The 14704-nt window shown below is 42.2% G+C and overlaps 2 protein-coding genes across 2 annotated transcripts in view; one reads left to right on the forward strand and one right to left on the reverse strand.

The window, feature by feature from the left end:
* Nucleotides 1-14704, forward strand: part of LOC309346140 (putative transmembrane protein 244) — a 50031-nt gene that overhangs the window by 16938 nt on the left and 18389 nt on the right. The gene's annotated exons all lie outside the window — the stretch shown is intronic.
* SRSF4 (serine and arginine rich splicing factor 4) lies at nt 359-14026 on the reverse strand. The gene is made up of 6 exons (XM_081869197.1): nt 13798-14026; nt 5721-5863; nt 4739-4851; nt 3151-3365; nt 2345-2434; nt 359-1766 (listed from the first exon to the last, which is right to left on the reverse strand). Exons 1-6 carry the CDS (start codon nt 13902-13904, stop codon nt 953-955), a joined length of 1482 nt encoding a protein of 493 aa, XP_081725323.1. The 5' UTR covers nt 13905-14026; the 3' UTR covers nt 359-952.

Here is a 14704-nt window from a genome sequence, read left to right on the forward strand (position 1 = left end):
CCACGCTTGACAGGCCCCCTGCACAACTGCATAGTTGTCAATTAGATTTTGTTGCTCTCCCTAATGCTGTACGAGAAGTGCAAGTAAGGATAGTGAATTTGTTTAAAATCATTTAAAAACAGGTCATAATAAACTGGTCATATATCCCCTTAAGGGTGTAGGTCAGAGATACTTGCTTTGTTTCAACCGTAAGCCAAGTTGTGCAGGGATCTTGTCAGCAGCCACATAATAGTACTATGGAGTCTTGATAACAGGAATTAATATGTTGGAAAAATACTGTTTTCTGAAGATCTTGCCTAAAACTTATGAACATGTAAAGGGACAAATCAGCATAACTTAAAACCATTACAACGTGTGGTCAAGCAAAAATAGTCTTTATTCAAATTTAATGGAAACAGGGGCCACTGTACTTTGCAAGATGGGGAAAAATAAAAAAATATAAAACAAGGATATTGTCACAATACCAGAATGTGGAACTCTACTCCCCCCTCCCTTCCTATGGTTTACTGTAGGTATCTATTTTTCTTGACTGTGCTATTAACAAACTCTGCAAGTCCAAAATATGAAACAAAAGTAATATGAAATTTAAGACTCTGCACTTTTCACTAAATGGCGTACATCAAAGGGTATCAATTTAAGGGCAAATTGTTGAAGTTACCATACCTACCTAGGAGTCATCATTCCAATCTTAGAAGCCCATAGAAACGCAGTGCTCATTCTCTATGGCTATTCTGGAAATCCAGGAAGATGATCTGATGAGACTCTCAGTGTCATTTTCCAGAATGTGCGACAGAGAGGGAGCACTGGACTGAACACTTAAGACACACCATTGTGGGGCGGGGTTTTAAAAATGTACAGCAGTGACATGTGTTCTACTCCAATCACTTGTGCTACAACTACCAAACATGTACAAAAGACTTCTCATAGAGCTCTAAGTGTGGTTGCAGCAAGTTTAGGATCTGGACCGAGACCTTGATCTAGATCGGGAATGCGATCTAGAGGCAGACCGCGATCTAGACTTGGATTGGGATCTTGGCTTTGAAACAGATTTGGATCTGGAGCGAGATTTTGATCTGACATTTTGTTTAGAATTGGAATTTGACCTGGACCGAGATTTACAGCGGGTGTCCATTTCCTCACCCTCACTTTTTGCTTCCTTTGTGTCTGGTTCTGCTTTTATATGCTCTTTTTCCTTGGACTGAGATCTGGACCTGGATCTAGACCTGGATCTAGACCGTTCTTGGTCTTCTCTCTTTTTCTTCTTGCTGCTAGACTTGCTGTCACGTTTACTCCGCCTCTTGCTTTTCTCACTTCTGCTGCGACTCCTGCTCCTGCTCCTACTGGACTCTCTGCTCCTCTTCCTACCTTTCCTCTTGTCCTTACTTTTGCTACGGCTCCTGCTCCTACTCCCCTCTTTGCTCCTACTTCTCGCCTTGCTGACACTCTTCTCCCTCTCTTTACTTCTACTGCCCCTCACACTGCCCCTCTCCTCCTCTTCTGCTTTCTCTTTACTGCCACTCCTACTCCTGCTTTTACTCTTACTCTTTTCCTTGCTAGGACTTCTACTTTTTGCTCGGTCATCATCATCAACATCGTCATTATTCTGCACCACATCCTCTGGCTTGTCTTTACTTTTACTTCGGGATTTCTCTGCACTTCTGCTGCGGCTCCTGCTTTTATCATCTTTACTCGGACTCCTGCTTTTTGCTTTTTGGCTTCGACTTTTGCTTCGGCTGCGACTCTTGCTTCTGGAATGGGATCTTGACCTAAGAAGCAAAACCAAAAGTAGCAAAGGAATTCTTATATAAATCTTCATGAGTTATCGGCAGGAATGAAATTTAGCCTCTGTGATTTTGTTACTCAAACAGAAGCTTGCAAGTCTTACCCTGTTGAAATAATTGAACTTGTATCAGTTTCCACTCATATGTTCATTATGTTCCCTCCTTGCACATTTCCCTGCGAGACATTCAGTGTTTGTTCACATTTTAAGAACTTCCTATACTGTACTGTAACCAGAATCTGACTTGTGTGTTGTAGCACTCAAATGAGTATTATTGCTACAGAAACAAATCACACAAGCTGTTAATAAATGAAACCCACAGGAAGGGGAGAGAAATAGAACAGTAAGGGATCAGTATCTAGATTTTAAAGCTAATGAGGGTAATAATGGGATCTGGAATTCAAGAAAAAAATCAAAGCAAAAATCACTGCAAATTAGGGATCTATAATGATTAGATTTCACAGCTATGTACGCAAGGTTTGTTCATGTTGACATCGGTTAAAACCACTTAATCAGTATCCTCTGAAGTATTTTGAAAATTATGTAACTTTGAGTTTGCTCTACCTGGATCGTGATCTGCTCTTTGAATGACTGCTTTTACTACTGCCACTACGACTCCTGCTTTTACGTGAGTGTCTGCTTCGAGAGCGGGACCTGAAAGAAAGAAAAAAATCATTGTTGTAGCTATAAGTTTTACATATTTTTAGGAGACTCCTGAAACACGGCATAGCAAATGGGTGGGGGGGGGGAGGTTACTGGGTTCTTTTTGTTTTTGTTTTGATTAAGTATAAATACCTCAGGTTTGTCTTCCCTTCACCCATGCACAATAATTCCCTGTGTCTGATCCTGGCTTGTGGCTAAGCATATGTAGCTGTTTTGTCTAATCTGGCAAACTACAGGACCATGGAAAGCTGCCTTATATCAGGGAAGAGATCAATAGATGCAGCAGCTCTCCAGCTTCAGATAGGGGTAGAAAAAGCTCCTGAAACCCCTATCCAGAGATGTCAAGGATTCTGCTACTCTGCTACTGAGCTATGGCTCTACCCAGGTCTCACTCTGGCTTCCAACTGTGATTTGTAAGGCATGAACACAGTTTGCTGGCTTGAATGAAATTGCTAACTTTGGCTGTGCCTCAAACCAAGATCAGAGGTGGAGATTAGTAATGAGTAAACCTAAACTCTCATCTGTTTGATCATGGCTGGAATTAAGTTTAAAGCACCCCTCTATTTCCATCACCCAACAAGAGAACTTCACAGTTCTGCAACTCACCACTGTTCCTGCAAGGTTAACAAAGCAAGGGTGCAATACATTAATTTCCAGCAGCTCTAACAAACGTTTGCCCTGCCAAGGAGTGTTGTGAACAGACTTACCTCGAATGAGTCCGACTTCTGGAGTAGGAGCGGCGCCGCCTGGACCCAGGCCTGTCTTCCACTAGCCTTATCTTCCTACCATTTACTTCTGTCCCATCCAGCTTTTCAAGGGCTCTTTTCATGTCAGAATAGGATTTGAACTCAATCACACCTTCATTCTTTCTACCTTTGTGTGCGTCAGCATACGTCACTTCACCTGCCTGACGCATATAATCCTGGAAGACAGAACATTGCCTGTGAATACACCTATGCTTTCAAGCTGATTCTGTCTGTTATCATCCCCCCTAGGTCAGAGCTTTCCAAGCTGTGTGTCGTGACATGTTAATGTGTTGGCTGAAGTGTGTAGGTGTGTCGTGCAAAGGCTCCCTGCAATCCTCCTAGGGCTGGAAAGTGTTTAGTTTAACCTCTAGTTTGCAAGTAACACAGAATTACTGTGTCGTGAAAAGATGCATGTCTAAAAATTGTGTCACCAACATGAAAAGTCTGGAAAGCTCTGCCCTAGATGCTGCAACTGAAAAGCACACTAGACTGCATTTCTTTTTCAAAGTGTGCATGCGAGAATGTTCAGCTGAACACTACACCAAGCCTCACCTCTGGTCTAAAAAACAAGGAGCACAGTGGTCTATTACCAGAAGCAATTCTAACCTCAGACATTCTGTTTGAAGATGTTACTGTTGGGCTGGCAAAGGAGGAACAATACTGTCCAATTACTGGTGAAAATGGCCAGAAAGGATAAAGCAGATAGTGTAATTCAACAGGGACTATCCTGCTTGGATATTATTGCATCTGCTTACGCATTTGCTTAGCTCAAGCAATTCAACCAAGACTTCATAGACTGCATGCACAGTAGACGTTTCAGCCTTCCTTTTCTCTGCACACATCCTTCTGCATCCCAGTTTGCATTATGGGGTCTATCACCCTTAATCTCCTCAAAGTGGCCGCAGTACTATTTTAGTCCACTGCCTTCCAAGGGAAGCAGGCCAATGTGAAACATGACAGTAAACCACAAGAGCCAGGAAACCAGAGGAAAGAACCCCCATTCCCTGCAAGCTGGCTGTTTGGGAAGGTTTTCAAAACGCATAGCAACATGTGAGTTTAGGTACAAAACCTTGTATTACTTCAGAAGCATCTTATCTGCATTTATGCACATGAGGGTCTTTTTTTTTTACCATCAAGCAGTCTATATAACTTTCATGAAACAACTAAATGAAATAAAACATCTGAAATAGTAAAATATTCAGTGTGCACAATAACTGCACAGTCTGAAACCCTCATGCTCAAGGAGCTTATCACTTTTACTGTTCTCTGTTGTGCTTTGTACACTGCAGTAAGAGTTAACACAATGTCAGTTACTCTGGACGGGTGGTGGTATTCAGCTAAGCATAGATCCATTGAAATTAATTACCTTAGTAATGTTCACAAATTTCAGTGGGTTTACTCTGAGTAAAGCATAACTGAATACCACCCAGGGTTTCCATGAAAAATATGTTTGCGTGGACCACAGGCCAAAAGCAAGGCTTAAAAAGAGAAGCACAGTTTATGTTTTCAAACCTTTATCAGCACTAGCAAAGGCACAGAGATGGCATACCTTCAAATCCTGCCAACTGCAACGACTTGACAGATTTTCAACGATCAATCTGTATTCAGTACGGGTCGGAGGACCGTACTTATCTCTTCCACTTCTTCTATAACCATATCCACCTTTAGAGGTGATAAGCAGATGGAATACTTCAGGTAAGGTAGTGGAGCCAGGTGGTTAATCTATACCCCCAAAGAAAATAAAAACTAGTCTACCCAACAGCCGGTAAATACATTTAGTTCCCCCCTCCCATTAGCCTAATCTACATTCTCAGTGTTAAAAATTTTATGTTATGAGAGTCAGACATTTAAAAAGGTCTATATACATTATGTCTAGAACATTAGCACATAATTAAAAGACTGTATATTTTATATTTACTATTAAAATTAAACATGCAACTAAGTTTAAGTTAATAAAAAATAATGTTTTTGAAAACAAAAAAAACCAAATCACTATAGTCAGTTACTAATGTTACTTACATTGATTTAAAGCTTTCTGAATATATAACATGAATAAAGGTTTCAGGCACCTATTTCAGTTTAATCACATCTGTCTCTAACCCTTGGGGTCCTCACCACCCACGTCTAATGGGAAAAGGTTGCGGTCGTCACATGGCTTCCTTTTTGGGTCAGCCAAGGGCCACAAAGGTCAAAGAGCCACTCATGGAAAGGCAACCCAGGGTCAGCAAATGGAACAGGCAGTCATCTTAGCCTCAAAGGACTCTTAATTGAAACATTGAGGTCTTTGTTAAGTCTATGTTAAACAATCACATTACAAATAAACCATTCATATATTTACAAAATAAAATAATGAAAATTAAAGTTCATTTAGTTAATTACAGTTTAAAAAGTTGAATATATTAATATTTAAATAATATTACTTTAATAAAATCTACAGTAATCAAACTTTACATTTTTAATTAAAAAATACTGTTTTTAAATGTGTTTAAATAGAATAAAAGGCACCAATGCAACGGTATGTTAGTGCTTACTGCGTCCAGAACCGTAACTGCTGTCGCGGCGAGGGCCCCGGGCATGCTCAACAATTACACGTTCCCCACAAAGATCTTTGCCATTTAGCTCATAAACAGCGTCATCAGCATCACGCACATCATCAAACTCAACAAAGCCATACCTAAGGGGAGACAAAAACAGTTCCAGCATCAACCACGTCAACAGTTACCTTCACAATTCTGGCCAACAGTGGCATGGGCTTTGAAGATCTATGCAGAATGGGAGCTGTTGACAAGCATCTCTATCCAAGTGTAGCCTTAGAAGTTCAATGGTAACAACAAAAGTATGGCATAAGAATAGCTGTCAAGTCTTACCATAGGGCAAAAGAGGCTGAGATACCTCAAGAAAAGCTTTGTCGCAAATAGTAGAAAATGATGACTGCCTGCCATAACAGCACTCAAAAGTGTGTTATTCCTATCTCTTCATGACTTCATTATTCATCACCAGTTATTTGAAGTATATTGTAAATAATGTGTAACATTTATAGGCATACATGTATATGGGTGCTCCCCCATTTTCAAATTTGAGCAGGCATCAGTTTTAGATAAAGCGACTATTGATCACTGCCAATTTTACCACTTGACTATACCTTTTAACATCAGGAAATTCAAGGCTTCCTCTACTGGCTATCAAAACACCAAGATTAGTGTTAGCAGTTCTATATGGTTTGCTTGACCATACACTTCATGGTTTTCTTTTGTCAGTTTATTATATTTTATTTCCAAAGGCAACATTCCCAAAAGGAATTGAATTTTCAGGAGAATAATCACATTAACTGCAGTAATCTTTTCTAACCAGGAAAAAGGGTATTGTTTGTACTGTTCCAGATATTTTTTTATTTTTGTGCTGGTAATCTTTTTGCTATTGTAATCTTTCATTGTTGAAAATCTGGAAGAAACCATATTCCTAAGTGTTTTATTCAAGTAACATTCCATTGTAGACCTCTGAATTTTACATATTCCTCTTGCAAATCAGGAGGGATATTGATACTGAATTATTCAGATGCAGAAGTGTTTCTATCCAGATTGCTGCTTGCATATAGTGAAGTTTTAAATTATTTCATGCCAATGAAAACAAAACACTTACTACTACAATGAACTCATTCAGCAAGATTTTTAGGAAGTGAAAATTGTAAGATTTCCCTCAAAGTCTAAGCATCAACAATTTCAGTGAACAAGCAACTTCTAATAATGCTTGCTAGACATAATTAAGAGGAAAGAAATGAAATGCTCAATGGCCTCCAAAGACGAACAAGGAAAAAACCAGAAGCAGCAAGTTTACAAGTTATTGTCCAAATGTGTAAACAACAGCAGGTTTAGCATCCATCTCTAGTGTGAGAGTGTGGGTACAGAAGATGAACACATGCTTTGGTTTTGCAGGAAAGTTCAGCTCATTGCCAATGCCAAGAAAATATAGGGCAAACACTTTTCACAATGTGCACACTATCTCATTATACAAGAAAATGATTTTCAGTCCATACAACGAGCCTTTTAGGCCTTTGCACAGACTGCATGCACTACATTTTCCAGGATGATATCACAGTTCTTCCTCTGAGGAAGCCTGTTGGGTCAAGTGCAAAAAGAGTTGCATCCCCATTCCAAGTGTGAACACCAGTGGCCTCTCCTGGAAGCTTTAGAAGTGGTGAAGTCCAGGAACTTTATTCTTATCTATAAACCACCTAATGCTTTGTGCTGCACATAAATTATTTAAAAACACAGACCCTTGCCTGCAGGCTTGCAATCTATACAGATAACAACAAAGGGGAAAGGGAGGGAAGAGGAAAAAACACAAATCCAGGAGGCAATTTTCTTAAACATAGTTAAGGGCTATAATGATCAGATGGCATTACCACTGCAAGAGGCAGTTCTAACTACGGAGGAGCCAAATGACGGTTGGTTTTTATCATTTAGTGACTTGCATGTCACATCTGTATGTATATCGCTCTTCTGCTGAAGAGCTCAAAGTGCCTTCACTCAGTTTATCCTCAAAACAACCTTGTGAGGTTAGTGACGCAGAGAAGAGTGCCCAACTGTTAATGCTCACAGTTCTCTGTTGTGGAATAAGAGAGACAGAAGGGTTATTACTCTGAATTCTAATCAATATGGGCAACCTTTCACTATTTTAGCAATTAAAAATACTAGTATACCCAACTGACAACATGAACAAAAAAACGCATGTTACCCAAGCCCCTGATCGGGCAGGATAATGTTAAGTGTCTGTCACTAATTGGACAGAATTAAGTCCTTGTCCAAAAAAGTTCCTCTTAGTCTGTTAGTTGTATGACCCATATTTCCTCTACCTCTAATTTCTGATCTCTTACTTGCCATTATCTTCCCTTTATGTGATCTAGGCCAGTCTCACTGTTCTCAGAGGAGCCTATGTTCACACAAATGTAAAGACAGTAGTACTAATCAAAATAAATGGGACTAGGACCAGGGATTCACAATATCACTCACCACACTTATCATGGTAAGTGCTTGGAAAACTTCTGATGAACAAGTCCTGTAGTTGCAGAAATGTGGTCCCCACTCACTCTGCAGCTCCAATGTTTGGAGGAAACCTAGGATTTGTTTTTGCTCTGTGCTTTTCAGGAATGGATTATAGGGCAAGTGCAAAGAAAAAACAAGAACATGTGATTGTCCTTGACCTTGGACTGACTTTCAAAGGTATAGGTGAGATCAGGAACTAGACCCTATTCATTGAGAGAGGAGAATGGTCCTGTTGACTAACAAATTTTGCTTGATGAATCTGTAGACTTCTGGATGAGATAGATACAGTATTTTAGACTGGCCCACTTTGAACATCATATTAAACCATAGGTTAGCATGACAAAAACAAGCTATAATGATCCTCAGACTCATGTGCCCTTTGCTCCTCTTCTGGTACGATTGTGATAAGTTATGAAGCTTTCACTTCCACATAGATTAACAGCAACTTGTCAGGTTTTCCGAACCAACAAGATTAAGCATAGTTTGGTTTATCTATGGTTTGTTTGAAACAGACGAACTTTAAACCATGGGTTTTGAAGCTGGCTTGTTTAAACAAACCTGAATTAAAATTAACCTGAGTTTGTATTCAGATGATATGCTGAACTGTGGCTAACTGAAATCAGAAGTGAAAACTTGTGCTCTGTTCCTAAAAGCTGTTTCAGGGTAGAGGGGGAGTATGCATATCTAATTTTCTAACACTGTGCAAGCCTAAGCCTCACTGCAGCTTGTACTTGTCACACTTAGTGTGGCATCAGATTACAGTCTCTGTAGTATTCCAGCTTCACATTCCAGCTTAATTTACCCCAAACTTAAAACAATGAATTTAAAATCTCCTGCAAACTAAGCACCTATGGCCAGCATTAATTCTGAGCATAAACTGAAAAATGAAGAACTGAAAAACAAGATATCTTACAACTTGCAGTTAATTTGTAATTGTTTGCTAAGCATTAATGAAAAAGATGACAGCCCCAACAAATAAAACTAACGCAGTTATTCTGAGGAAAACCACAATACAGTATTGTTCTACATCTGAAAATTGTTCTTGTTAGTCCAACAACATACCTGCTACATAAAATAATTAAAAAAATGTATAGAACTGTGATTTTAGATCCAGGGCAAATGAACTGTGGTCTGTTGAAAGATTTTTAGATAGCTATATGAAATAGCATATATAAAGAGAGAAAGGCAGATAACTCCAGAATTCTAAAGTAAAGGTGGGATCAGTTTAAAATTACTGCATTTAGCACTGATAACATGGTGCTCAAAACCTGGAGCTCATCTTTTACTTCCAGCACTGAGACAGGATTCTTTGTGCCAATATAAGAATGAATTTAGCCCAGCAGAATGCCAAAGACAGAGAACAGAAGAAAGATAATGTGAGCTTGTGAAACAGATAGCTATATTATAGCAATATAGGGGGCTTAGGAAGTTTACATGTTACCAGATCAACAAAATTATCCTTAAGACACCAATCAGCCCTCCATATGGGAGGAGGGTTTTTTTTGGGGGGGGGGAGGAAGAGGGCACGAGGGCAAGGCAGAAGGGCTTCTGAAGTCCAGATCTTCTGCCAAGAGCATGCCTATGAAAACACCTTTACGTGTGGTGCAAAGGCTCTGGCAGCTAAGCCACTTGTTTACAGATGCACTGCCCATCAATCTCTGAAAATGGGAAAGAGTTTTGTGAGGGGCATGAATTGTATGGGTTAGCAGCATATCTACAGATGTCAACCATCCACATTCTATCCCCAAGAATCCCAGAAATCAACACCGGGATACCATTTACAAGTGTAACTTACATGTTACATACTTTTTGTTCCAGAGGAGAATCAATCCATAAACTCTTCCTAGAATGCCAATTTGCTGTCTGCCCATATATAATGAACTGCTACAGAATGAATTACAGACTCATCATTCTTACAGCTCAAAGTACACATTACTTTCCCTGGCAGTGAGTCACAGAACTAGTTTTTCAGTGCCTAAACTCTTTGCTGAGAAACCTCCACTGTTCAACAAATTATTAGGAACAGAAGAATTGCCTTGCTGGATCAGATCAACACCTGTCAAGTCTAGCATTCTGCTTTCAACGGCTGCCAGTCAAAGCCAGACAATGTGGTGTTCAAAGATTATGTGGATGTTTTTAACACAGAAGGTCCATTTAGCTATCATGACTATTAATACTGGCTACCCCTGAATTTGGGTGATCCCTAATGGCACTGTGCACCATATAAGTCTTTCTGCACTGTAGTTTTTGAACAAGTTTTCCATCATGACTCTCAGATATTCAACAGTACAGTTCCAAAGTATGAAGTTCTGTATGTTTCAGCCAATTTAGATCCATCAATGCACCTTTTGCTTTTTGAAACTAATTTTAGTAGTTTGGAAGGGTCTTTTTGGAGCTTATCAATGACCACATTTGGATACTGCAAGGATGGGGAACCTGTGGCCTTCCCAGATGCTGATAGATTACAATTCCCGCCATCCCTGACCACTGACCATGCTGACCACAGGATCTACAACCCACTGGCCTAATAAGCTGAGTTCTGAAGGAGCCTTATGGCCATACACAAACCTCCTTCATCACAGTGAGCAAACAAGTCATTAAGTTTCCCGTGACTGGCTACCTCACAGTTTACCTCAATGACGGATCATCAGGGCAGAAGCTTTTTTTTTATTATTCTGTGTCAGGGCAGGAGTAATTTCCATTTCTGTCAGTTGTCAGTCACATGTATGAATAACAATACACTTAATTAAGGAAGAACTCTCCCTCCCCAACCCAGGTAATACCTATACCATACTACAAAGCTGATGTTCATGCAAGTACTTTAATGTTTTCAGACGAAATGTGCATACATGGAATATACTGAATGCCCATATGATGCCATATTCACAAGGCCTGTAGAAACTGCATTTCTTGCATATGTAGCACATGGAGACTAATCAGAAAACCTGGGATGCACACATCCCAGGATACCCATTATGGCGTGGGAAACAATCTCTAAATCAATAAGCTATGAGGGCCAATCTTTGCCTATTTCAAGCAAGGAAATCTGTACTCTCTGCATCACTGTGCAAGAGTTTCAGCATGTTAACTTTACAGCAGAAACATTTCAGATGCATCATTCTTTCCACAATGCAGCATTTAAAAAGTGTTCTAAGGCTGTGCCCTCCTGCACACTTACATGGTAATGAACCCCAATTAGCACAGTGGTACAGCTATTACTTTTCTACCTAAGTAAATACACCTAGAACTTTGTTGTTAAGCACAGCACACCCTCTCTCTCTCTCTCTCTCTCTCTCACACACACACACACACAGTGAGTCCCAATGAATTTCATGGAGCTTATTCCCAAGTAAGCACATATAAGTGTCAATCTCAAGACGTAGGCTGCAATCCTAAACACTTACTGTGCAAGGACTAATAGTGGGACTTCTAAGAAAACATGTATAGGACTATGCTGCTTTACAGGTGCAAAAACCCTAACACCACGGAAAGCCATCTAATTAGATTTTAATTTGATTTTGACCTGGTTTTAGGAGGTAATTTAATTATTGTTTGATTTTATACCAATGTTATATATATGATGTTAGCCGCCCTGAGCCCGACTTTGGCTGGGGAGGGCAGGATATAAATAAAAGATGATGATGATGATTTCAAATTCAAACTTAGCACTGAACTTTTTGTGTTAAAGGAAGGCAGGACCAGAGCACCAGAGCAGAGAAAATGCTTTGCAAGTACAGTATAAGGTCTCAGGTTCATTCTCCAGCATCTTTAGACAGGGCTCAGGGAGACCCCTATAGGAAATCCTGGACAGCTGCTGACAGCCAGTGTGGAGGCTGCACTGCTACTAGGATGTGCTGAAATTTTCAACTTCTCTTTTCCAAAAAAGTGAGTGATAAAAAGTTGTAACATAACATGGAAATTCAAAAGATGTTTTGGGTAAATTAATATAATTTAGTTTTGCTTGGTAAATAAAATGTGTTAAACTGCATGGAATTCATTAAAAATGATTGCCAAGTACTTGCCGTTATATTTTTTATTATCATTTTTATTTATTAATTATTCTTTAGAACTACCTAATTTTCAGAAGGTAAAATTAAAATTATTTGGTTTTCCAAAAGCACTTTACAGTCGTACCTTGATTGTCAAACGGAATCCACTCTGAAAGTCCATTCGACTTCCGAAAATGTTTGACAACCAAGGCATGGCTTCTGATTGGCTGCAGGAGCTTCCTGCACTCAATCAGAAGCCTCATAAGCCGCATTGGACGTTCGGCTTCCAAAAAACGTTTGCAAACCAGAGCACTCACTTCTGGGTTTGCGGCGTTTGGAAGCCAAAACATTTGAGTCGCAAGGCGTTCGAGATCCAAGGTACGATTGTATGTGCTTCATCACACGTAGACTTACCAAGCTAAATGCTGTCCAATCAGAAAAAAAGGATAGCAGATTTTAATTCCCTGCACCCAGAAACGTATTTCCCAAGATCCCTCAGTGAAGGAATTTGCAAAACGTTCTGAGACGCATTATATGGGGGACTCTATATACTGTAAACTCATCTCGCTTTATTGGCTGAGGGAGCCGGCGTATAGCTTCCGGGTCATGTGGCCAGCATGACAAAGCCGCTTCTGGCGAACCAGAGGAGCGCACGGAAACGCCGTTTACCTTCCCGCCGGAGTGGTACCTATTTATCTACTTGCAATTTGACGTGCTTTTGAACTGCTAGTTGCTGCCAAATCTGGGGAAGGGTCTGTTATGGAGCACACACTTTGCATGGATAAGGTCCTAGGTTCAAGCACCCCTGCGCTCACAGCATCCTAAGAGCTGAGAGGGGGTCCCTAGGGTCATCTAGTCCAGTGTTTCCCAACCTTGGGCCTCCAGCTGTTTTTGGACTACAACTCCCATCATCCCTAGCTAGCAAGACCAGTGGTCAGGGATGATGGGAATTGTAGTTCAAAAACAGCTGGAGGCCCAAGGTTGGGAAACACTGATCTAGTCCAACCCCCCTGCAAACCCGGAATCTCAGCTAAAGCATCCATAACAGAGGGCCACCCAACCTCTGCTTGAAAACCTCCAGTGAAGGAAAGCCCACCACCACCTTTCGAGGAAGTCCGTCCCACTGCCGAACAGCTCTTAACTGTCAGAAGAGCTCAAGTGGGAGAATTCCCGCCTGAGACCAGCTGCTGTCAGTCACGATACTGAGCTAGGCCGGGGTCGGTGGCGGCGGCTTCCTTACGCTCCTAAGTTCATTTTAAGAGGAAGGCCTTCGGCCCCCTCACCTCTCCGGTAGGGCAGAAGGGGCAGCGGGGCGCCAGACTGAGGGAGAAGCAGCTGCTCCCCGCACCACAAGGAAGGCCTAAAAACTGGAGCCGAGGGAGAAGCCCCTCTGCTCTGCCAATTCTGAAGGGTCCCGGGGGCAGCCACGGCGAGGCCCTTCCCGGCAGGGAGAGGAGGCGGCGGGCGGGCGAGCAAGAAGCGCGCGCGGGAAAGGACGGGGAAAGGGCGCGCATGCGCTCTGAGGCCCCGGCCGCGCTGACAGGAAGAAACGAGGGATCCCGGGGACTAGGCCTTACCCGTTCTTGAGATCCACCTCGAGGATCTTCCCGTAGCCCTTGAAGAACCGCTCCACATCCCGCTCCCGGGCCTGGTAGCTGAGCCGCCCGATGTAGACCCGCGGCATCTCCCTCGCCGACAGCCTCGCGAGGGCCTGGCGCCGCGCACGACGGCGGACGCGGCCTCAGCGACAGCTTCGACCTGCGGAGCTCAGCGCTGAGCGGGAAGGGCGGGGGGGGGAGGGAAGAGAGAGAGAGAGAGAGAGAGAGAGAGAGAAGGCGGGGGAGGGGCGGCAGGCGGCAGCGGACTTTTTTTTTCTTTCCCTCCTCTCCCTCGCCGGCGTAAGCACACACGCAACGCAAGGGCGTGCGCGCTGACGTAGGCGCGTCAGGTGACGCCGCGGGGCGGGCGGGCCCGAGAAGCGTTCGCTGCGGCGCTTTTCGAAGTTCGCTCGCCTCTCGGAGTGGGCGGCGGCTCTTAAAGGGGACGCTCGGAGATGAGCCGGCGGGGGGGGGGGGAGGCGCTTGTCTTAACAGGCAGACATTCGGCAGGTGCGGTTCGCTCCCTCCGATCGCTTAGAGACAGAGTTTCACCAGTATCAAGCCATTGGCCTGATGAGCCGGGGCTGTATCCCGCGTTAGTAATACCCTAGAGCTGACCCACTGAAATTAATGGACGTAGCTGACTTAGGTCCATTAATTTCAGTGGGTCTGTTCGGGAGCTGAAGGCAATCCATGTGCTTTCATTATATGCGTGGCAGCAGGCATAAATCCACCAGGCGCAGCTATATTTATTCATTTTTAATGCAGCTAACGGATGCTAACGTTGCTGAGCACTAAGCCCCACTGAGTTCAAAAGTACTTGCTTGCTAATAAGCATGTTGAAGATTACAATATAACCGCGTGATCATATGCATTTATTCATCTA

Source organism: Podarcis erhardii (genome assembly GCF_964252035.2).
Source record: "Podarcis erhardii genome assembly, chromosome: 7".
NCBI classification, from domain to species: Eukaryota; Metazoa; Chordata; class Lepidosauria; order Squamata; family Lacertidae; genus Podarcis; species Podarcis erhardii.